The 25,454-nt window shown below is 43.0% G+C and overlaps 1 protein-coding gene across 2 annotated transcripts in view; it reads right to left on the bottom strand.

Annotated features, from left to right (window-relative positions):
* The window catches only part of IFT81 (intraflagellar transport 81), a 54,957-nt gene that overhangs the window by 11,276 nt on the left and 18,227 nt on the right, over positions 1 to 25,454 (bottom strand). For both annotated transcript variants that reach the window (XM_081842251.1, XM_081842252.1), the window contains exons 10-12: positions 19,941 to 20,036; positions 17,892 to 18,038; positions 1,871 to 2,020 (exon numbers count right to left, since the gene is read on the bottom strand). In XM_081842251.1, the coding sequence (XP_081698377.1) occupies positions 1,871 to 2,020; positions 17,892 to 18,038; positions 19,941 to 20,036 (393 nt within the window). The remainder of the gene's footprint in view (positions 1 to 1,870; positions 2,021 to 17,891; positions 18,039 to 19,940; positions 20,037 to 25,454) is intronic.

Raw genomic sequence — 25,454 nt, 5'->3', positions numbered from 1 at the left:
TCCTCTTCCAGCGGTGGGGAAAGCCACACCTCTAGTGGAGAAGAGGGGAAAGGGCTTGAGGATGCTGCGGAGAGCCCCAGTGCCTCACCTAGCCAGGCTGGCCAGGAGGGACACACGCCACTTCCGTCACCCACCTTGCGCAGAGGGGTAAAACACAAGGAGGGGAGGCGGAGGCTTGGGGTGCCGAAGTTCTTATGTAAGGGGAGAAGGGCGACTCCCAGATTCTGCAAGTGACTAAGATGGACATGAACTCTGTGTATCTGCACTGTAAATAGTTTGCACAATAAAACCTGTAAAAGACAGGTCGGAGTCCTGCCTGGTTACTCATGAGCAACCACCACCACCATCTGACAGACTGCCTAGTTTGTTTTTTGATTAACTAAATCAGGGGTTGTCAACCTGGTCCCTACCACCCACTAATGGGTATTTCAGGATTCTAGGTGGGCGGGAGGGGATTCTACGGCACAAGCTGAATCCTCCTTCCATCGAGCCCCGGCTGGCGGTAAGGAAATTTTGCCATCAAGAAAGATGCATTAGTGGGCGGTAGGTATAAAGAGGTTGACTATCCCTGAACTAAACTATATGAAAATCACTAAGAACAGGTCAGCTGCTGTGGGAAGACATCTCTCCTTAAAGGGCATCTTTGCACAAATCGCCTAGAGGAGCTTCTAAAGAACCAGGTGCATTTGCAATCATCCATTACTTTAATTTGTGGAAGATGAAATAATTCTGAGTGTGCGGTTGTTATTTATTTACTAAGCCATGTCTTCCACACACAGATTAATAATGTTTGATCAAGAAATGGGGGACAACACTTATTTATTATCATCTTACAGCCTCTCTTGCAGCCTGTTCTGCTTTGTTTCAGAAGAAATAAAATGTTTTACTGAGCAGGGAAGAAAACAAAATACACACTTGGTTACATGGGTTTCCATATTTTGCCACAGCTTCTCTTTTAATGGATATAAATATGAGTAGCTTTAGGAAAAAAGGCCCATCTCTACACCAAAGCAATTTTCTAGGACAGCAAGTGCCAGAAGAAAGACATGAAGCCATGGAAGTGGGCTGGGAGAAGGGCATTGGGCACTGAGCGTTCCTGCAATGATTGTATCTTCAATGACTTCAGTGGCCCAGTTTGTGTCTAAAACTAAACCAAACTGCGGCTTAGGGCAAAAGAGGGAATGTGTGGGTTCCCAAAGCTTAGTGCTACATGTACACCAGGTCAATGTGCATGGGGAAGCCACTTCAATTTTTTAAAAGCAAGGCAAAATTTCAGCTTTTGAATAACAACATGCTAGAACTGAGATACCACATACATAACTTCTTTTAACATACAATAAAGTCTAGCCCATGTCATTAGAACTGTCTCAAAGCCAATGCTAAAACACTGAACCTAAACCAAAGGCTTCACTTAACTTTGTTTACAACACAAGTGTACATGTCAATCTGATCATGATAACACATCTCTCAAACCAATGTGTGGGTGCTCCCTCCCTCTCCCCCTTCTCCTTTGCTGCTCTGCGCCATTGGAACTGCCTCCCAAAATACTTTGGATGCTGCCTCTCTGACTTCCTTCAAACCCCTCCTCAAAATCCACCCTTCCTGTGAAGCCTGAACACATGTAACTGACACAGCTGAATCTTTCCCCCCTATCTCCACCCCTCCCATGCTGCATTTTTGACTGTAGGTTCCTTGGGGCAAGAAGCTCTCCCCCCCCCCCTGCATTGTGTAAAGCACTTAGTGCCCTGGCGGTGCTGGAACAACCCCAGGCTTGGCCTGCTTGGCTTTGCAGGAAGAGCTTGAAGCTAGAAGATTCATCCTGGCTACCTGCATTTCGCAGTATGGACAGGAAGACAGAATGGCCCATTACCAGCTGCTGCTGGATATCCTCGTGGCGCTGTTTTAGGAGCTCCTCTGTTCTCTGCAGGATGCCGTACTCAGCTGTAATTTCTGCTATATCCAGGCGCTTCTTTTTGTAAAGCGTGTTTTTGCTCCGAAGCTTATTAACATACCGCTTAAACTGAAATGAGAGATAACAGGGACCTTTGAAATATGAGGAAGTTAGATTTAGCACACACTGTTACACCCCGTCAAAATGTTTTGGGGCGCCCTTCCTCTCTATTAAGTATGTATCTCCTGTACATACCAATACCAAAACCTTTTTTAAAAAAAGGAAACTACATTTCTTTTTTGAAAAATCTGTGATATAAGTAGCCTTTCTAAGTGTAAAAAATTGTGCTGCTTTTAAATAACAAATGCTTAAAGGCTGCCATCATTGGCAGTCTGAGACCCCCAGAGTAAGTGTATGTTCTATAAATAGCGTTGCAGGCAAAGAGCCCATCCTGAAATCAGCCCAGATCATCTGCCATCCTGTGCAGGGCGGTGATGCTTTGTCTACCTTGCTGTGCTCCCGTAACTATTTTTAAAGCCAAACACTGTGGACATTCTTAGTGAAAGAACAAACCCACCTATTGCTCAGTGTGTGTTCAACGCAGACCAGGCTATGTGTACCTTCAAGAACAGTCTTTTCTGCCGTGCCAAGGCTCAGGACAAGGTCACAAAAGTCACACAAGAAAGCATTTCAGGCTTGGGCAGGATGTGGATCCCCAAAGCACAGCTGCTGTGGAAGCTCTGCTCATTTCAATGGGGCTTGCACAGGAATCTCCCGAACAGAAGTTTGTTTTTTGCTTAAGAGAATAAAAGCCCCCCCCACCCCCGTCCAGCAACAGCATTTGAAAGAGAGAGGCCTATATTGCCCACCTAGCAGTGATAACCTTGGTAATAAGTTGCTTGCACACACACACACACACACACACACACCTAAAATGGCATCTGCAGCACTTCGGTGGTCTTAAAAGAAAAGAAAAAGGGAACCGACTCACTTCCATTTAAGAAAAGTTTCCCTGCCTGAGGGGATTCTGACTTGCCATAGGTGAGTCACCGGGTTGTTTACCTATGAAAGTCAGACGGATGCTGATTGCTCTGTCAAATCTGATCTTGCCTGCAGAATTCAGCATCCTGATAACCTCAGCTTTCCTTTTTTAAAAAAAACAACAAGCAACTCTCTTGCATATACACATGTACAGTGACATGTTTGATAGTGTGCAGCCAAAGCCTTGATGGAAGCTTCAAAGCCAGGCAGGAGCTCTGTTGAGTTTCCAGTGCTGCGGGCAGGAGTCGCCCCACACGGATTGGCAAAAGCAGAAATAATGATGTAAACAAAGAGCACATAATGCAACAATCGCATAATTTATACAGGTCACTGAATCCAGTTTTTCCACACACATAATTACTTTTGCATAAAGTTTTACTTTTTAAAAAAGAAACACTTGATACCATAAAATGCACTAAAAGTAAATGCTGGGATAACTATGTGGGTGGAGCATGTGACTCTTAACCTCAGGGTTATTGGTTCAAGCCCCACGTTGGGCAACAGATTCCTACGTTGCGGGGGGTTGGGCCAGTCCCCACCTAACTGCCTTCTTACTTACAACCAGTCCAGGGAGTGGCACTGGCTGAGAGCTCCCCTGTCTTTTGCCCTTGAGGAGCTCAACGGGGAGAAGGATTGGGGTGCAGGGGCTGGCCTTGGCTCTGCCTCCATCCATTCTTGGCCTCCTGCCTTCCAAGCCAGCACTCCAAGGATCATCAGCCACCACCGTGGACCTCCTTCTTCCCTGGAGAGCCAAACTGCTTCTGAGCATGCTCAGACTTGAGGCCACTTCCTCAGCACTGGGGAATCAAGTGGCAGGGACAACTTTCAAAGGGAAAGGAATACTGTGCTGACAGATTGTGAGGAGCGGGGGAAAGTACTACCCGATCAAGTCCATTCTGCTTGCAGAGCGAGAAGAAAGTGAGGCCTCAAGGTCTTCCAACCAGCTGAACCAAATGGTTGAACTGAGCAAGTACAGTACTACAAAGTCTTCCCTGCAGCTGGACTGCTTGGCATTTTGGTGAAGTGTGGGTCTAAACCTGCCACAGCCGCTAACAACTGAAACCATTATGTAAAACAAGCATCTATCATGCTGTCTTCTCAGGAAAGAGAGGATTATGAAAGTACAGGGAAGTCATGACAAAGCAAAACTGCAGTGAGAACAGAGATGTTATTTACATAGCAAAGAAAAGAGGGCTTTGCAAAACAAAGCATCACACAGCGAACATTTTGATTGAATACCAAAGAAGTTCAACTCCACAAGAGGAACTATCTTGAAGGGGCCTTTCCTGCTATGTTGTACTTCTGGCATTCACAAAGTAATTGGAGGCAGATGTTCAAGTGTGATTGTTCTCTCATTACTGTGTGTTCTTGTGGGGCAATCACAGGCACCCACTGAGGGCATCAACCCCAAACATACATCTTCCATCTGACAGCTTTCAGCACTGGTGGTGGTGGAGGTGTTAACCTCCTTTCTGCAGCAACATGAGTGCTCAAATACCCCTTTAAATAAAGTAAGCACAAAACAAGACCACCTGCTTTCACAGCTTCAATCCCTTGCCATGAAAGAATCGTTTTGTTTTAAGAATTCTTTTCCTTTGCTTTGATGTGCACATTAGGACATTTCCTTTGCTGCTAAAGAAAGGGAGGAGCTGACTGCCTCAATCCTTCCAGTTTTACCTGAACAAGTACAGGATCAATTCTTGCGGAAGTGAACTGCTAAGATGGAAGTGCTCCCATCACTCCTAAAGTAATAATAATAATTAACATCTGTTCTGGGAAATCCTTTGGCATTAAACTGGCCTGGAATTTTGGTTGCTCAATTGACATTGCAGGGGTGGGGAAACCTTTTCACCCTGAGGGTTTCTCTCTGCTGCAGGAAACTCTCCCCACATGCCAGTAGCTGTGGGCAGAGCTGGAAGCAAAAGTGGGAAGGCTTCCTTCCAGTCACACAGAAGCTAGTGGCCTCTCCCCCCCTCCCCACATTTCTGCTTCCAGGGAAGCAAGGGCTCTGTTACGGAAGGGGGGGGGCATGTCTTCTTCACCTTCTTCTTCGCTACAATATATCAATTTATTTCCAATTGTCAAAAGGGACTAAAATCTATAAAATTCATAGAAAATCAGCGTGCCAGTTTGCTCAATTACTCTAGGACTCCATCACATCTCCCCTGTCCAGCATAATCCCTCAAGCAAAGTGTCAAGACCTTAATCCTTTCAAATTGTTCTGATCAGCCTTTCCTCCAGACAATGTCAGGTGGCAGACTATGCATATTTGAGACCATTGTCTTTTCATCCCCAGGAAGTGTTTATCTGTGCATATCTCCAGCTCTGCATATTCCCCCCTCCCTCCTCCATATGTTAATCTGTGCAACCCCTACCTTACTGAACTGCTGATCTGTGTAACCCCACCTTTCTGTGATGTATTCATGACGTGTTTTGCACTGTATTCTGGGACATGGAGGGAGTTTCAAAAACTCATGTCACCCCTTTCTCACTGTTCAATCTCGCCTTGAACCTGTTGCGCAATAAACTTGGATCTTCTGCAGTTTGCTCCTGTCTCCGGCTGAGCTCATTTTCCTCCGCAGGGACCCACGGACTTGGTCCGATGAGCTGGGTGGCAGAGTAGCCTCGCACCCAGATTTTTGCCGTAACAGTTGGCGCCCACAACGTGGGGCATGCGGTTCTCCCGCGTTGCTGACCGGGGGCCCCGAAATCTTCAGCCGGCACCAGGCCATTTTGCCTGGGAAGATCCTTTGGACCCCCGGCCATCTTCCGGGCGGTAATCAAAAGCCCCAGGAGTTCAGCCGAGGAGCAAAGAGGGATCCAGCCGGCTTATTCATCAATCCCGGGATCATCATAGAAGACATGTGAGTATAAGGAAAAGGAAAAATCCAGTGCACTGGTGGGAAAGGGGTGGAAATCTCCTGGCAACTGAATTCTCTGCCCTCCTCTCTATCGCTCCTTCTCGCCTGTCTCTTGGTCCAATTGGTGAGAGAGACCGTGGACTGCTGCTCGACCCGAAAGGGGGGTTCTGAGCTCTATCTCTTTCTCTAAAAACCCTCCAGCCAGCCGCACCAATTGGGAGTCCGAAAGTAAGACGGAGAGACCCGACTTGAAAGATAGCCGACTCTCCGCAACGGGCATCTCAGTTGAAAGCAAGGGGCTGGAGTTCTTCTTCCGAACTTCCCGAGCGCCCTTACGGAGGGGGCAGGAAGGGGTCTTGCTTTCTGTATCAATCCCAGCCGCACTGGTCGGTGCCACGTAACACGTGTATCGTGCGTGAGCCCGCTTCCAAAAGCAAGGGGGATTTTCGGTTCGAAACTCTATCCAGGGATCACCCGATCTGGCACCGCACGGCGCGGGCGTTCAGTAGGGCCCCTTTTCCTGAGATTGACGATAGGTAGGAGGTTGCCAGGAGGGATAGCCCATGAGGAATTGGGCGGGATCGGCAGAGTGGAAAAGGACCCCAGGTTATTGACTAAGGAAATAGGAAGGAATACCGGATAGCTAGAGCTCTTTAAAAACCCTCTAAGGAAGTTGCCAAGCGACTAAAGACCCCTCTTTACTATAAATCCCGTATTAAGTATATCAATCTCCTAGATATACCAATCCTTACCACCCTTTCTCTTCCCTCTTTCTGTCTAGACACGCGTAAAACATAAAATGGGTACCCAGGCTTCCAAACGCGAGCGGGCTCACTCTGGGAAGAAGGCTTCTAGAAAGCCATCTCAGTCTCAGAAGGACCCTGACTCTCCTCTCCAATTTGTCATCACGTATTGGAAGACGATTCCTGGCCACAAATTATTATCGAAGCAAAATTAGAGAACCTCTGTTCTGAAATCTGGCCTGCCAGCACCGCCTCCGCCAAGCCCGAATTGCGTTGGCCGGCTGGTTAACTGGTGGTGTTTGAAGAGGCAAGGAGGCTCTTAAAACCATGTGGGACCTTCCTACTAATTTCACTTAATGAAGCTAAAGGAAGCAGCCCAACTCCTTGCAATAACCAACTAAAGGATGAGAGTATATATGTTTACATGTTGTCTGTTATGTGTGTTGTGTGTTAATACATATATGAGAATATGTGTGTTTACATGTTGTCTGTTATGTGTGTTGTCTGTTCCTTCTGTCTCTGACAGACTGCCTTTCTTAAGCGCGCATAGTTTAAACTGCAAGCTTGCTTCAAAATTTTAAATTTAAGGAAGCTATGCTGGACCTTATCAGTCCTAAATAAGACAAAATGAGAATGAAGGGTGCAAATGTTTACCCCACCTCTTGCTTTGCCGCAACTTTTCAGATCGTGAGTCTACAGTCTATTTTGGAATGTGAATGTTTCTAATGTGAATTAGATGTTTCTGCTGCAAAAGTGTAGGTGAGCACAACTGCTCTCTCAAGCTAAAATGCAGTGTATTTATTTCATGAAGCACATGCCTATGAAAGTATGGTCTTCCTTCTAAGAAAATATCTGAGTCCAGTTTTAACTTTGATTTGGTTGGACAGAAGAGTTATTGTAAGGCTCCTGATATCAGGCCTCTTTTCTTAGAAAATGCCCCCCTCCCCTGTTTCATTCTGTCTCTTTCAAGTTTTTTTCCCCTCTTCTTCTGTGCCAGGTAAATTTACTTCCGAGTAAGCTTCCTTTAAAGGAAACTGCAAAAGGGGGGGGGGCATAGATTAGGCTTACTATTCCTCTGCATTCCTCTGCAAATTCAGATTAAGTTTACTATTCCTCTGCAAATTCAGGAAAAATTGTCACTTTTGTATTCCCTTTAAATCAAATCTATGGCTGTTTTAACTATGCTTTATAAGAGATCCTCTCCCTCTTAGGAAAAATGTTCACTTCAATCTTCCTTTAAAGATAATTTCTCTAGGAACTTAAAGGAAGCAAACTCACTCAAACTAATCTCAAGATCTGCTAAAGGGTTCTGTATAAAGTTGGGAATTTTTATTTTCCTCTTCCTTAGTACATGATAGGAGCACTGATTGTGCTCTCTTCCCCAGTAGTGCCTGTGTACATTAGTATGTGTGTGTAGTACAAATCTTGCTGTGAAATCTTGCTGTGAACCCTTTATTTTGGAGGGTTGGACTAGATGACCCCAGGGTCCCTTTCAACCCTCCCAATTTGTGGCTGTGTGGAAGGACATGTGTCCGCAAGCATTGCAGGGTAATTCTTAAATTCTGGTGTGGTGATGGAGTTGAAATTCAGCCTAGCTCTTTAGTTTTAAAAAGGTGAGAGGTGAAGCTGTGATGTTTTGAAGCACAACTGGTAATATCAAGCATTTGAGTGATTACAGTGTTTATCATTTTGTCTACTATTTAAAAATCAGACAAATACATATGGGCCTTGACCAATCCTGTAAATAAAGGGGCAGGAAAATTTTTGACTGCAAATGGTAAGGCCGAAAACTTAGAATGTTAAAAATATAAATATATATATATATAAAATAAATCCTATGAATTCTGACTCTCTGGCCATTTTTTTTCCCATATATAAGGGCGTGGCATTGTTCCGCGAATGGCCAGAGGGATATTAGCCCTTTACTGTACATAAAGGAAGCAGTCTCTTTGCTTGGGCTGAAATTACTAGCTTTTGTTGGTGAATACTTCAATTGCTGAGTTTCTCTTTTTTGTTTTAAATCTAACCCTCTTTTAAAATCTTCTCCTTACTCTTCCCTTATTCAAATTCTAATTTTGCCAAAAGATGCAACATTTCAATAGTAAAAAGATTTGCTGAGACATGAACTCCGCACATGCACAGAGACTAGATCAGCTTAAAAAAAAAAAATAGGAAAAGGAGAGAGAGAGAGAGGAAGGAGGGGGAACTGTAGAGGGGGGGAGAGGAGGTTTATGTAAAACTTGGAACCATTGAGAGAAATCACCCTTAATGTGTCCCAAGTTTGAAATCTTAACATGCCAAATTCTTTTCACAGGTAAATATCAAAGAATTCCACCTCTCAATGGGATTTAAATCACAGACTTACTTTGTGTGCATTTTAGGAACAGCATTTCCTGACAGGCTTCTCACATGAAATAATTTTCCCTTTTAACAGGATATGTGAACCCCGATAACAAAGTGTTTGTCCCTTTTTCTCCCACAACAACTTTCTTTCTGTTCTGTGAAATCCCTGCTGTATTAACTTTCTTTCTGTTCTGTGAAATCCCTGCTGTATTAGTGACTTCCATCTCTTCGTGGCTTTGACACTTTTAAAGTTACAAATAATCTGTTTCCATTTATTTAATCCGTTTTTCCATGATGTCTATGAAATTAATCGAAGCATCACCAAACATTGTTTGTGGAATGGTATTTGTTTACCTTTTGCCTGAGCATTTCTTATTAATTCTGTCATTTTGGCTAGTTCAAGGTACTTGCACAACTTTAAATTGCCATTAAGTCATTTTCCAGTATTTTGCTATTAACATTCTAGCCGATGTTGTCACATCAAGAAACACTCTTTTATTTTCATTGTTACTTCAGATTTCTTAAAATTGTGTGTCTTAGCATTTATTTATTTTTCGTTCCTCATAGGTCATTGTGTGTGTGTGTTTGTGTTTTATTATTATTTTAACCTTGTATTTTTTTTACAGTTCTCTTTCTCTCCAAAGTGAAGGAAAGCAAACAAACTTAGCAGATAATAACAGTAATTATATGGAAATGTGATAATAATATTGGAATGAATGAAATGCTTAATCCGCTAAGATTTTTATTATTTGCAGCTTCCCAAGTAAATTGAAGGACATCCTTTTGCCCCTTCCCCTTACTAACTCCTGTCTTTTAAGTCTCCAAAACCCTGCCCCTTACAGGACGTCACTTCTACAGATGTGTTACTACAGACCTATGATGAAAAAGCTTCGCCACCACCTGCAACAGCAGAAGACACAAAAGTTTCAAAGTGGCCACAGCTATCTCTTTCAAAGGATATAGATTGCGGGGGGGAGTGGGGCTGACAAAGGGGGGTGGAGTTGAATTACAAGGACATTTTCTGACTTTTGAACCTCAAGATACATAAAATATCCCAATTGTCTCAAGATATGCAACTGATATTTAATTAGTTTGTTTTGTATTATGTGTTATTACGTAGGAATGTTGAAATGTGTCTGACAGTGTGTCATTTCCACAAATGGGGGGGCTATTTTGTGGCTATTTTTGTGTGTAAGTGTTTTATGTCTAATGTCTTATTCCTTACACCCCAGTGGAGGATCCTCATACATTTTATACCTTTTAACAGATCAGGCTATTATGTAGTCCAATGTTTAGACTTAGATAAATTTATTACCATATTTCGTTGTTTCACCTGGCACTCTGCCAACTTCCCTACCCATTTTAAAAAATGTGCTAAAACCCACTTTACCAAGGAGAAGCTTCAGGACGGTGTATATGCTTTGGTTTAGCCGGAATAATCCCTTATAGAGTTAAATTGACTTATTTGGAGAAATGCCCCTTAAGAATGGTTTTGCTTTAATAGATTGGTTGAAAAGTTGAGAACCATGGGGCAAGATAAATTCAAATTGGACTCAGTTTGAATTGGGCAAGTGTATCCAGGCTGCAATTAGCTTTTGGTCCTTAAAGTGCAAGTGAGCAACTTCCCATGACTGCAAGACCTGAGCCTACAGTAATAAAACCCCCATAGGAAGCCAAGGCAAGGACATTTCCCTCAGGACGTGTCCAAACCTGTGGCAGCTGTGGTGAGTGCCAGGCAACATGGTTAATATGAAAGCCCTAAGTGGATTCACCAGGGATTGCCACTACTGTGAGACCACAGAAAAGCTACCGTGACACCTGAGAACACAAAAATGGCGGGGGACAAAGCAAACTGCATTTTTTTCAGTCAGTAGTGGACCTTCCTGCTAAATGTAAAGCATAGACCACTATTGAACAAAATACAACAGGTGTCCTTTTATGCGATATCCTATATCCGGCTATCTGCACTACTATACTTGCAAATGGCCTTAGGAGGCATGATTTGCAAGTCCCCTTCAGGTTTGCACAAACCCACACATCTAGTACGATAGATACAAAGTTATTATTTAGTGCATATCTATATAACATACACATACATTGTATTGGTCCGTGTTGCTCCCTCCTTTGTTGCCCTGCTCAACCCACCTCCTTTTCCATTAGGGCCTATTCCCACTCACACGGCACCCCTACCTTCACCGAGATTTAGGGTGCAGAGAAAAGATTTGCAAGTTCTTACAGAACTTTAATGCAAATCTATCTCCGAATGGGGGACTGTTACGGAAGGGGGGGGGCATGTCTTCTTCACCTTCTTCTTCGCTACAATATATCAATTTATTTCCAATTGTCAAAAGGGACTAAAATCTATAAAATTCATAGAAAATCAGCGTGCCAGTTTGCTCAATTACTCTAGGACTCCATCACATCTCCCCTGTCCAGCATAATCCCTCAAGCAAAGTGTCAAGACCTTAATCCTTTCAAATTGTTCTGATCAGCCTTTCCTCCAGACAATGTCAGGTGGCAGACTATGCATATTTGAGACCATTGTCTTTTCATCCCCAGGAAGTGTTTATCTGTGCATATCTCCAGCTCTGCATATTCCCCCCTCCCTCCTCCATATGTTAATCTGTGCAACCCCTACCTTACTGAACTGCTGATCTGTGTAACCCCACCTTTCTGTGATGTATTCATGACGTGTTTTGCACTGTATTCTGGGACATGGAGGGAGTTTCAAAAACTCATGTCACCCCTTTCTCACTGTTCAATCTCGCCTTGAACCTGTTGCGCAATAAACTTGGATCTTCTGCAGTTTGCTCCTGTCTCCGGCTGAGCTCATTTTCCTCCGCAGGGACCCACGGACTTGGTCCGATGAGCTGGGTGGCAGAGTAGCCTCGCACCCAGATTTTTGCCGTAACAGCTCAAAGGTACATTCCAGCCTGGCAAAGGACCTGGCAGGTGGAAGGCAGAGAGCAGGGCTGATGGGGGACACGGCCTGGAGGGAGCTGAAATGGTCAGCCACAGGGGTATGGCAGGGGGCTGCACTTGGCTTGCAGGCTGGAGGTTCCTGCCATTAAACTGTTCCTGTCTGTGTGGTTTCCTGCTGCTTGCCCTGTTCTGTGTCTGGAGAAGCAAAAGGTGTTTATTAAGATGGTTCATTTATTTACGGTACACCCTTCCCCAAAGGAAACCCACCCTCTGAACTGCAGAGTCTAAAGAGCGGAGGGAACCTGTGGCCCTCCAGATGTTGCTGGCCTGCAACTTCCATACTGGTTGGGGTGATGAGAGCCACAGACTCCCCACTCCTGTCCTATGATAGCCCTGGACTGCCCACCATTGTGGAAGGAGGAGAGCAAAATAAGCCTGGAAATACAAAGGGAAAACATTTTTTAAAATAAATACATGTCAATGTAGGTTCCTGAGAACGTTCTTAATTAGATACTGTGAGACTCTCTTTAACTGCCTCAGCAGGATGCCATAGAAAAATGTTTGCAAAAGTTATATATTGAAGATGATGGAGCAGATGGCCAATCTTCCTGCCAGTCCAATTAATGCAATACAGACAATCCCAAGCAGTTAAAAACATTTAGTCTAAGCAAATCTCTGGCTGTGACAAGCTCTCAACAGCCATTTGCAAGATATCACAGATCTTATCTTGGACAGCCATTTTGGGGTATGATTTATTACAGCCACTTCCATTCCCAATTACGGAGCTGAAAAGCCCCACCCATTTCAGTGAGGTCTGGGGGGTGCATAAGCAGCTTCCTGGCTTCCGCCTAATGCTTGTGGAGAAGCTGACTTCTACTGAAGAAGAAAAATACCCCGCGGTCGTCTTGTAGGAGAGGTCATTCGGGCCATTTTAAAATATCAGTACTAGGGAAACTGTTTCTGGGCCACACATGACCAAGGCTCCTGATTGGCCAGGCTAGGACCAGAGATGACAAATGTCTTTTAATTTATAGTAAAGACCTCTCTCTTAATCCAGAACTTTGTGCCTTAAAGTACATCTCTATTAATCACCAGGGAAACCTAAGTGAATGTCCCATATTTAAAGGAAGAAAAATGTTTTGAAACAGCTCTGGTGCTTCAAAATGTCCAGTACTTTTTGGAAAATTAAGTGTCACCTTAAGGGGCACCAGGGACCTCTTGCTGGTGTACGCCTCCAGTGGCAGGCATGTGAGAAGGCACTCTCGGATTCCACCCATAAGGCTTGCTTTAGCCGCATGTTTTTATACATGAACTGGAGTCCACCCTAAACCTGTAGTGAAGAAATGCCAGGTTCAGAATTGCCCTGAGGTCTCCTTAGAAGAACCACCAGCACCTGGTCTGGATATGTCCCCTGAAGGGACATCACTTGCAGCTGTGGGCAGATTCCCAGTAGACAACCATGACCCATGACACAGCCTGGCACGCTGGTTGGCTGGTTTCTGTTCTTGTTTTATTATGCATTTTGTACTTTTATGTTGTGAACCACTCTGTAATCTTTGGATGAAGGGAAGTATATAAATTTAATAATTATTAATACTTATATTAATAATTTATTTGTTTCCTTTATGCCCTTTACCATATAATCTGAGGGTGAGTTACAACAATTTAAAAATAAGGTATTAAAAACCGTTTAAAACAAATTACAATCCAGAGAGATAAAGTATAGTTATGTGTGTGTATAACGTCAATCATGCTCTGGGAAGCAGCATCTTTAGTAATTCAGACCAGTCTATTTATTCTGCAATACACTCAATCATACTGGAAAAAAGCCTTCTTAGTTCTTGGTGGAAAGCCGCAGATGAGCAAGATGAATGCTTTATCCATTCGAGTGAGTGCTCCAAGAGCATTCATGTGTGCTAAGCCACATTTTACACCTGAGCCACACCGTAAGTTTGACTTCACTGACAGTTAATGCCCTGCTTCAAAAGTTCCTGGCTTCTGTAGCTGTGTGTCAGGTGACTGTCTGTGGCTGCAATCCAGCCTAGGGGTTGGCTAGGCTGACGGCTGCCAAGGGCAAAGAGCCAGGGTGGTGCAAAAATCAGGCCTCTCCACTCTGGCTTGGAGTGGCTAGGAGTCCGTCTGCCTGTCCACATGCTCCCCAGGCCAGGCAGCCAGGTAGCCAGGTGACGTGCGCATTCTCCTCTGGCAAGAGCACAAGGGACAGCTCCTTGCCAAGGGAGCCTAGGTCCACCTCTGATGCACTTAAATGAGTAAACCTCATTTAAAACAATGAGACTGACTTCTGAGTAGGCATATAGGATGGCACTGTAATCTCCACCCCAGCTCCCAAAGCAGGAGCCTATTTTGAACAGGCTGAAGGAATAGAAACCGTGGCTCTGCCCACTGACTCACTTTGGCACAAAAGACTCCCCAATCCCTTTGTTCCAGGGCAAATACTGAGAGGCTTTAGCATTCCACCCCCCCCCCCCGCACAATTATGTACTTCAGTTACAGGCAAAAGGGAATGAATAGCCAAAAGGCAGAAAGGCAGGACTCTGACCAAGATTCTGTTGCTATTCAGCTCTGAAACTGGGTCTGAAACCAGACTGAGAATTGGTATAATCCAAAAACACTTTGGAGTTAGACCTTCACCATATACCTTGCTCCCCTGAAAGCTATTTTGAGACTGGATAACTATTAAGTTCAGTGATATCAAGGAGCGCTTTTTCAACAGATGTCTAATCACTGCCTAAACAGTGGGGACTTCAGGCTCTCCCAGCAAGGGCTTCATGATCTCTTCTGCCTTATCTGACCACTAATCAGACAGGAGAGGCAAGGCTTCAGCAGCAGGTGGCATCTCTGGAACCTCCAAATATTAGGTCCATGTTATCAGCCTGCACCAAGTGAAAACTACCTTGCCCAAGTTGCCTATCCCTCTTCTCTGTTGCCATCTGGACCTTCCAGCCTTCCATCTCCCCTGCTGTGCTTTCAGCTTTCCTTCTGACCAAGCGTGAGTCAGGGCCCTAATCTCACCAGGACTGCCCACAGCCACCCCCTCAGCCCTCTGACTTCAGCATCTGCTTGGTGTCCAACTCTGAAATGGACTAGGCTAGAGCTTGCTGACCACTGGACCAGATCTTTTGGCACTCATCCTGCTGCGCTCATCTGACAGCAAAATAGTTTCTGTGAGATTAATGCCACTTTGATTTTGTTCCATCCAGCATGCTGAGGAAGTAGGGCGGGGGGAGAGATCTAGGCTCCCCCAAACCTGTGTTCAGCTTTAAAAAGAGTACAATGTGCTGTGAAAGGGAGCTAAAAATATATCCAGTTTACCTAGGATCACTTGTAATTGAACCACCTACCCTTCTAAGAGCTGGAATGTGATTCTCTAATTTTCAGGATCTGACAGCTGCAGGGAGAAGCGTGCCAGCATTGTCTGCATTTCTTTTGCTTTTTTGAAATAGCATCTCAGGTTCTTTCATGATATTCTTCTCTTTGCAACAGACAACTTTACCCCCTGACTTCTATGCGGTTTCTACTAAACACACACCAGCTATCTCCTGCTGTTAGCTTGTCAGTTCCAGCCAGCTGTGCAAACGTCGGCCCTCATAGGACTGGAGGGCTGTGTGTTCCTCTGCATCGTTAGAGGAGAAAGCAACATGCCGGCAAGTAAAAACATAAGCCAGGGTTGACCTTTCTGTGGATGAAGTGTTAAGACCTCAGCTGAGGATACAATTGCTGGTATGTGAGAGTCCAGGGAGAGAAGGCATTAATTCATCTGAGTGCCAGCGTGAGTGAGGGCCAGGCCACAAGGGGATACAGCAACCCAAACCTAGGGAGCGGTGGGCAAAGACATAGCAAACCAGGTCAAATAACAGTTAATTAAGATCTCTAGCACCACATCCAAAGTATTAGGGACACAGAAATTAGGAACCAAGTGGTATAAAGGCCATCCCAGGATCACCCCCCCCCAACCACCTCAAACCAAAAGGGTGTTCAGTTTAGCACATGCTGTCCTCTATAGCAGCTGGTCAGATAGCCAGGGAAGCTCAAAACCACTGCAAAGGGGCATCCACTATGCTAGTGTTAGTTCTCCCCAGTCACATGCTCAGCACCAGTTATAATTTAACAAGACTTTTTCATGGTTGTTTTTTTAAGCACTCAAGAGCTTAGAGTGCTTAAAACTTCATTAGAGCTTTAAAACTATGGAGAAGGTGCAAAATGAAGTTTATTATGTTATTTCAAAAATAAACTAGAATATGTGCCAAACCCATCAGTGGTGTTTTCTCAAAACAGCAGTGAACGTGAAACTATGGTCGGCTGCTGGGGTCCTCTTTTTCATTTAGAAAAAAACAATGGCAGGGAGGCCATGAGAGGTTTATAAAATTGTGCACAGTGAGTGCAGACAAGAGTGTCTGCCACTTTCTCATGCTACTAGAACTCAGGGTCATCCAATCAAGCTGATTGGTTGGAGATTCAAGACAGACACACATTTAATTTATGGATTTCACTTCCACGAGTTGTGGTGACTGATGACCAGTAGCAGCTTAGATGGCTTTAAAAGGGGACCAACAGCTTAATGGAGGAGCAGAGCCTATCAGTGGCTTTATGGAACCTCCGCAACAGCTTCTGGAGGCAATATGGGAGAAGCCTATTGCCTTCATGCCTTTCTCGTGGGCCTCCGGTAGGCCAGCATTGGAAGCAAGATGCCCTCTGGTCTGAGCCAGCAGAGCTCTTCTTAAGCTTTTGTAGAAAACCTCCTAGGCCCAAACTGATGGAAGTTAGAAGGTATTTGAACATGCCCACCTGCTCTTCCCCCTCCTTGCCTTACTCTACATTGCAGCACAGCCATGAGCTCAACTTCCTTTGCTCGCCAGTTTCCTGTTCCACCGTTGTTGTGGGTCTTAACAGTTTAGCTACTTTACAGATTGTTCCTGTCAGGTGCATTGACAACGTGGAACATTTTTTATGTACTTTACAATACACTGAACTAACAGCAGATAAGACAAAGCGTTTGTGGTTCTCCTTCTCTCTCTTGCAACACTCGGCTGCTGAGTAATTAATCACTGCTTTGCGTAGCAGGAATGTTATGATTGTCTGCTTTCAAATTTGACTAAAACAAAGGTTAAGTGTGAAGCTGAGGTTAATATACTACCTAGGAGGATTTAAAAAAACAGTCTTGGGTTTATGAAATAATAGGAAATAGTGGACTTGCAACAGGATTAGGTGTTGAAACCAGAATGTCATTTTCCTTTAAAGACTCTTATCTCAAGGGTTTGTCATCTAGCTGTCTTAGGTTGCAAAGACTGGCTGCTGAAGCCATATTTGGTATGGGGAACAGTGCCCTTTACTTCAGAGAAGATAATGCAGCAGAGGAAGGGCCAAAACTCTATGCTTAAGTTCTTTGCATTCAGCAAGAGCTACCGTGACTGCTGCTTCTTCCTTGAACGGTCCGCCTCAAAGTCTTGCTTCTTAACCTCTCCCAACCTTTTCCTTACCCTTTCCTCCCACAGTCTCTCATGGCCCCCAGACCCAAAGACTGTGGAGCCCCACAGATGGCTGATGCTACTTCTGCCTGCTCCCAGTTTTCTCAGACCCATGTAAAGCTGCAGTAAAAGCAGAAAGGGAGGCAATAAGAGCATCTCTGTTTGCTGCCTGCGAGCTGCACGTGGCTCCCATGGGCCACTTTAAGAGGGCCTTAAAGGTGACATAAAAGCATGGAAATAAAATAGTAAGGGACCAGTCTGTCAAACCTGAAATGTAAGAACGGTGTGTGCCAAAATGGTGTGTGCTATTCAGTTGTCCTTGGGAGTTAATGGTATCCACTGGAACAGTTAAACATGGAGGCCAAGAGACAAAAGCAAAACAAGACATCTGGATGAAGATGGGGACTCTTGGTTCACAATCCTCTAATATCAGCTGCCGAGGCAGTGTGACAAATTGCTTTTGATCTGAGAGGCTTTCCCAGAGCAGCCACACTGGCTGCCCAAGCAGTAACTGTTGGAATGGAGGGTGTATGTACAATAAGCTCATGACACATGTGCAAGCTTTCACATTTTCTCTCCTCACTCACCCTGACCCTGCACTTACCTCATCCCCTTTCAAGACTTCGGCGCCATTCAGTTCCCGGGCTTGGCTTGACTTCTGCAACATTTGCTTCTCTAGGTTGGACAGCTCTTCCTTGGCAGCCTGAAGCTCTTCAGCCTTGGCTGCCTTCTTCCGGGAAATGATGGAGGCCTGTTGGGTCATGTTTATCAATCATCATTGCAGCACACAGCAAGTTGAAACATTCCAGGTAGGGCAGCACAATGGGCAGAGTGGAAACGATCAAGGCATGAGATGCCAGCATACAATACAGACTTGAAACTAAATCCTTGGATTCATGTAGCTGCACTAGGTACTTCAGTACTTCAGACACATAATGACCTCGAAAGGAGAAGGAAAACAGATCCCCCCCTTCCTGTAAAAGGACTTTGCTGCCTTGCTACTTAGAAATAATTCCTCCTCAACACGGGTGTGGGTAAGTGGCCACTGTGCCACTTAATTTTTTTAAAAAAACTTTAATTTAACTTTAAATTTAACTTTAAAAAAACTTTAACACAGGACACAGATTAAGCAGAACAGACTCATAAAACACCAATAAATTGAAAAAAAGTCTGTATCCATGTTACAAGGCATATTTGATAAGACTTCTAAAATAGAAACAAATGTTGCTTAAGAAATTGAAAACAGTCACATTTTTAAATCTGAAACATATAGTCTAGATAGAAGTGTGGGTATTATAGCCAGAAGGATACACATTGTATTATTATTTTGAACTGTTGTAGTTTTAAGTTAGAGATTCTCACACCATTTCTCCATCAGACAAATATAAGAACAAAGTTCCTGAAAATGGTAGGAATGGCAATTTTAAGAGCACAACACATTAATATTTCACCATGCATTAACATTCTGATGGACAACAGTTTCCAGAGGTCTTTTGCACCCGTTACCTAAGATCATTTATTTATCTAAAACTTTCCCATCCAGTCTTTACACAATTGCACAAGGCAGCTTGCAGCATTTAACTGGAAGTGTCAGGGATTGAACCTGGGACCTTCTGCATGCAAACCATGTACTCTGCTACTGAGCTATGCCCCCACCCATCACCCCCCACCCATCAGCAGGACTCTATGAGGTCATCATACAGACGGGGGAAATACAGAATCCAGTTTAAGTGGCGACAGATAATATAATGAAAGAGGAATGCTTTTATTTCATTCAGGCCTCCTTGGGATAAATACAATAATTTTTAAAACAGCACAATCCATTATTTCCTTTTATGCAGCATTTTTAGTGTTGCTTTTAACAGAATAATGCTTTCCAGAGCATTTCTATACTACAGCAAGTACCAAAAGGCTGCAGTTCAAACATACAGCTTCGGATTATGTTACAGAGTTCTAAAAATTAAACACAAGCCTGCTGTTTTTTCTTATTTAAAACATGGATTATACAGCAATAGTGTAGGCAGTTTTTGAGAACAGCCTCCACTCACCGGATTAAAAAGCTTTCTATAGCCTATCTATGGTGATTCAGCCTCTACGGTATCCATGCCTTTCCCTTCTCCAAACTAGGCCCATGGTGACAAATTGTGTTAAAAACATATGGGGTGATCTTGTGAAGCCGACGACAGTGCCCTGTGGAGCTGAGAGGAGTCTGCCATATGTCATTGACCAAGGGAAGCGCTCTGAATTCCTGGAATGGCTCACCCAAGGGACGTCAGCACTTTATATTAGGAGCCAGCTGGTCTCTTGTACCAGCACATTATGTAGCATTCTTAACCTTGTAACACGTCACTCACTTAAACAAGATGCTTCAGGTCACCTTCGCAACCAGATATCCTACCTTTTTAATGTACCCAACTCAACATTTTGACCACTGACTCTGGAGCTGTCTCACATTATACAGGTGGGTTGATCATCAAATTTGTAAATCAAAATATAAGCAAAATTCAAAGTCTCACAGGCAATTGGCTGCTCACGATAAGGTAAGTGAACCACGCTAAGATCTTAAGATGAAGGGCTGTGTATAAATGCAATAAAAAATAAATAAATGATTTTTCAAAATAACATTTCTCTTTAGAGAAGACTTTGTTCTCACCTGTTGTCGATACATTGAAAATTTACTATCGATTGGTTCATATTTCATCATCCGCTTCTCAATCAACTGATTGATTTGTATGTTGACCTCATTTATCTGAAATATAGATTAAAACACGAAGAACGCTTGTCATCTGAGAAAAGGTTTTCACAGCCAATGCAAAATTATGCCATTTTTACTGCTCTGCAACAGAAGAGACTTCCAGAAATTGATTCAAACGTCAATAATGGATTCAAGCACAGTATCAGATCTAATTTTTTAAAAAGCAGCTCCAGGACTTTTCCAAAACCGCACAGGGTGTCTGGAAACATGTCATTAGCAATTACTCCTTATTTATTTAAATATCACCATTCCCTTCAGCCTCCCAGTCCAAAAGCTTAAATTCCTTATTAGCAAGCAAACTCTCTGAGCCAAAAAGCAAAGAGGCTGGTGGACCCATTCTGCAAAGTGTTTCTCTCTGTGAACTTTTCATTCAGTCACGATTAATAACTAGACTAAACGTCTAAAATTCCAGCCTCTTTCTTTCCCCAGAACAATTTCTTGCGATTTAACTGTGCTTTGAAAAGACACAGATGCTCCTCTTTCACAGCCCATTTCTGTAATCTGCCCTGAACCCTGTGGGATGGCTGGATATAAATCAAGACACTTGTTAAAATAAAAGAAATCAGAGCAAGGACAGAGCTACTCCATTTCACTCTCACTCACTAGGCTGCTGCTTTAGGCAGCCAGTTTGGATGCAAATAGCAAAAACTCCCCAATACCTGTTTGTTTACTTTTGGCACACTGCTATACAACAAAGAGTCTTGTAGCTTCTTCAACATATCTTTGGGCTTTAAGGTGCTACAAGGCTCCTTGCTGGTTTTGCTGCAAAACAAAGACCATGGCTATCCCTCTGAAGGTTGCTGTATTGCAGGAATGTCTCAAGATTTTGAGACTATATCATGACACAGACCTTGGAAACGAGTTCTCTCGGAGGCTCATGGCTTTGCACATGAAAGATTTCTAAATATCAACATCCTCATATAGGAGGTGCTTATTTTCCCCTTCCAATATCAGTGCAGAGCGAGTATAGAATTCTGTTGGCCTGGTTTGCACATCACGTTAAACCACAGTTATAATAGCTGAAATCGTGGGTGCTTCACTATTCCTGCACTCCTTCTGTTGCATTATCTGAAGCTGGGCTGTAGTTTGCATCCCCCAAGCAAAGAATAAACCTTGGCTTGTTTGGAGAAAAACACAAACCATGAGCCCCTGTTCAAACAACAAAACAAGCCAGACTGCACTAGTTTAGTTTAATTACAGCTTGACGTGACGTGCAAACTGGGCCATTATACCCACAATTCTTTTGACAAATGCATTCAACTATTTCACCCAAAGATGGGGGAAACTTATTTGGAATGAACTCACAAAAGACTCTGAGTTAATATACAATTGCTAAGGACTTTGTATTCTTTTGGAGTTTCATGAATGAAGACATTGTGTGAAAGGGACATTTGCGGCTCCAGTTCATGAATATAAAATGGATGCCCTGGGATAATGTCCAGGAAGCCCAGAGGTATCCTGGGATAACCCCCAGAAGTCTATTCCTGGACATTCAGTTGGTGCATAGGCAGTTCTGTTGCAAAAGAGTCCTTGAAGTGCCATACACAACAATAGTATACATTAAATCAAGGCCTGACAGGGGATCTGTTACCATGAGTCACATGAGTGTTCCTACTGCCATGGCCTTCATGCCCTCCTTGTGGGCTTCCCAGAGGCATCTTGCTGCCCACTGTGGGAAACCAAGATGCTGGACAAGATAAAGCTCTGAGCTGATCCAGCAGGGATCTTTTCTCTCTCTCTGATTCCAATTTATATCCTGCATTCTACATATATTACATATATAATAATTATATTTGTAGAATTATATATGGGGGGGGGGTATTGAGTTGTTTTATTTTGATTATATGTTTCGTGGTTTATATTTTGACTTTGTTCTGTGAATCACCCTGAAATATGGGTATAGTGTGGTATATAAATTCAATCAATCAAATCAAATTGAAAAACAGATGAAACGAATTAAGATGAGTTGTATGAAAGGACATCAGAGGGGAAGCTAAGTGGGCCTCACTGGAGAGAGAGTTCAGAATGTTGGGGCTCTTATGTTTGCAAAATTATCAGCAGGACATAAATGTGGAATGACTGACTTCTGGTGCTGCCGCCATGGCGAACAGCAGGTCCCACGATAGCGGATGCTGGCCGTGCAGCTAATTAAGGATAATCTGAAAGTAATTAGCCTTGCAAGTCCCTCCCCCAATTAGGGGGGGAGAACTTCCACGGATTGTCCAATAACTGCCTCTCGCTCCGATGGAAGGCGGGGGCAGGGAAGTTGAGTGCATAGCACTGCACATATTGGAAACTCTCCAACGTGGTCGCCATGAGCAGAGGTACTTCTGTTTTTTAAGATGGATCTGAATTTGGATTTAAGAAACAGGCATGTTGTGGATGAAGGAGACAAGATAACCTACTAAATGAATCAGCCACTGAGTGCCAAGGTTTTGATCTGGAGAGGATTTCTTCGTAACTGGCTTGCTATGTAAGTGAAGGGGAGCCTTTGTTCTCTTTTTACGTTATATTTGTTGTTTTATGATTCGGCAAGCCTTCAGTGAAGAAGAATTAATTACTAATGGAATGAAATTATTAATGGATTACAACTATAAATGGAATGCAAGAGGGATTCAACAAGAACTTTATAATTTTCTTTACGGAGTACTTGAACGAATAGACTGTGTAAAATACTGTAATGATTTGTGACATTACCTTCTAAAGGGGGCTCTAACTCTGATTTATTATGGTTTTGGTGACACACCAGCTTGTTAGACAATCAGAAAGGATCAAAGAAGACAATGCTGGAAGTCTGCCAGGAGTCACGGCTGGACACCGGAATACTTTCAGTTTTGAAAAAGCAAAATGGAGAAGCTGTGGCGTAATGATAATTGAGTCCTTGAAGGAGGAGTAATGTTGAAGAGGACTGATTGATTACAACATGAAGGAAAGGACAAATGTAAACAAATATTTCACACAGAAAGTTACAGGAGATAAATTCCCTTTGCAAGTAAATGGATATGGATTTGTTAAATATGAATGAAAGTCATCACACCAGCGGCTGCTAAAATAAAGGATTAAGACTGGAACTGTTGTATTTCGACTAATTAAGAGAATTGGAGCAGGACCAAGGAATAAAATCAACTCCTGATAAACTGAACACGCAAAGTCATCCAAAAATGTTTAATTCGGAACTGAATAAATGGCTCTTTTGATTGTATTATGATTTGGTATTGTATTAATGTGGTCTGCATTGGACTGTTATTAATGAAAAATTAATTTAAAATACCTATTTAAAAAATGTGGAATGATTAAGCAACTAAGCACTCTGGTATATGGGATGCCCTAGATCAGGGTTTCCCAAACTTGGGGTAAGCCAAAGTCCAATGAATGGATATTGATAGAGGGAGATCAAGGCACAGCCAGTCTCACCTTGTGTGGGTGCAAAAACTGATCTATTATTGAAGGTGTGCAATTGGAGGAAGGAACACAAACACACAGATCTCTGCCTGCCCCCCCCCCTTGCGAGAGGTGGAGGGAGCAGACCAATATGTAAGCGCACAAATGCAGGAACTTTTTGAGTGCCTTGATGCTCACAAAAACTCTGATTGTGGTGCATATTCAATTTCAGCCTTTTGAAAATGAGGTACCAAAAGGTGGACTCTATTTTTAGATCTATTTTTAGATTTCAAAGTCTAATTTCTATTTTTAAAATATATTTGATAGTTTGAGGAACACCAAATGATGTGGATTCCAATCTAGTCAGAATTAGTTGTGACTTTAGGCGATAGTCCTCTCTCCACTTGCCAGGGAGTAAGCCCCCTTGAACTTAGTTGAATGTAGGATTGTGCTGTAAGTCCCACTGAAAGTATTGAGTTTTTTGCAACCAACAAAAATAGCTTGAATAGCAATTAATCCCAACTGATGTTTTGAGGCCATCAGTTTAGTTCATAACTGAAGCCTTAACAGCAACGTTATGGATGTTTTATAATTGTCTATTGATTCTCTGAAAACCTCAAAAACTTTATCAGAATACTGAATTCACTACTTTTTAAAATTTTTAAGCAGTTATGCTCTTTCACACCACAAGTTCAGCACACCTGCAAAAGGAAGGGAAATTCCAGTGAACCTAATAAAAAAAGTGAAGGATTTGTTCACTCACAGGGCCAATTTGGGTTGTGTCTATGTGCTTCCTAGCTCCCTTACTACATCTCTGATCAATGTCAGAGCATATCTGGAGCTTATTCAAGATTATCTATGTGAAAAATTTTGTATTCTCTTTTACCTATTCTTTCCCCCAAACACAGAAGAAACGGTACAGTGGTACCTCGGGTTACAGACGCTTCAGGTTACAGACTCCGCTAACCCAGAAATAGTACCTCGGGTTAAGAACTTTGCTTTGGAATGAGAACAGAAATCGCACGGTGGCGGCAGCAGGAGGCCCGATTAGCTAAAGTGGTGCTTCAGGTTAAGAAAGTTTCAGGTTAAGAACAGACCTCCAGAACGAATTAAGTTCTTAACCCGAGGTATTGCAGTCAATTATCAAGCCTTAACAAGCTCTAGGTTTCAACATTTCAAATGCTGCAATAAGAAGGAAAATTGCTATGCTAAATTTTATGCCAAATTAGTCATAATGTTAGTATCTGAAACAAAAAAAAAGACCGTGTACGTTATTACTTCAATGCGAATGCCAATCACACTCAGCATTCAAATTATTGCAGAAATATATGGAGCCTATTTCTCCATTTTCCTGCAAGCCCTGAGAGGACATAACTCTAACACATAAGGCTGTGAAGAAATAACCTTTTGAAATGCAAAATGAGTAATATAATTTCCTAATTAGCTTTGAGTAATAATCTGTATGTGTATTTTAGTGAGCACCTTGGAGTTTCTTGAAAAAAGTTAAAATAATTTCCTTATGATTTAAAGCAGAGAACAAGTTAAAATATTGATGGATGTAGTGAGGGATAACAAAAATCTGACAACAGGCCAGCAGAAAACACGCTGAGTCTGGTCACATACGTTTTTACATTATGGTTCAAATACATTCAGCCCACTCTCAAAACATAATCTGTTTGCCTCAGATGGGGCATGCAGTACTATAATGCCCTCTTATTAAAGATGCCAGTAATACAGGTTATTTACATGCTGCCCTCCCCCCAACTACTATGACACAATAACCTTCAAAGGTGTCCCATGTCATATACCAATCTTCCTCCCCCCCCAAAAGCTCAACAACTTTGATCAATCCAATGGGTAGATCGCTGCCAGTGTTTTTAGAGTGGGAGTAGATTGCAGACTCTTGGGAGTTGGACATTGCGGTTATAGACCAACCACCAGAAGAATGGAGCGAGTAAGATGCACAAAGAAATAGCTGCTTTTAAAATGAATTCGTCAGATGTTTTTGAGCCCTTAAACATGGGAACTGAA

The sequence above is a fragment of the Podarcis erhardii genome (genome assembly GCF_964252035.2).
Source record: "Podarcis erhardii genome assembly, chromosome: 15".
Lineage (NCBI taxonomy): Eukaryota > Metazoa > Chordata > Lepidosauria > Squamata > Lacertidae > Podarcis > Podarcis erhardii.
Note: the sequence above shows the minus strand (reverse complement) of the source record. Positions and strands in the feature narration are given on the sequence as shown.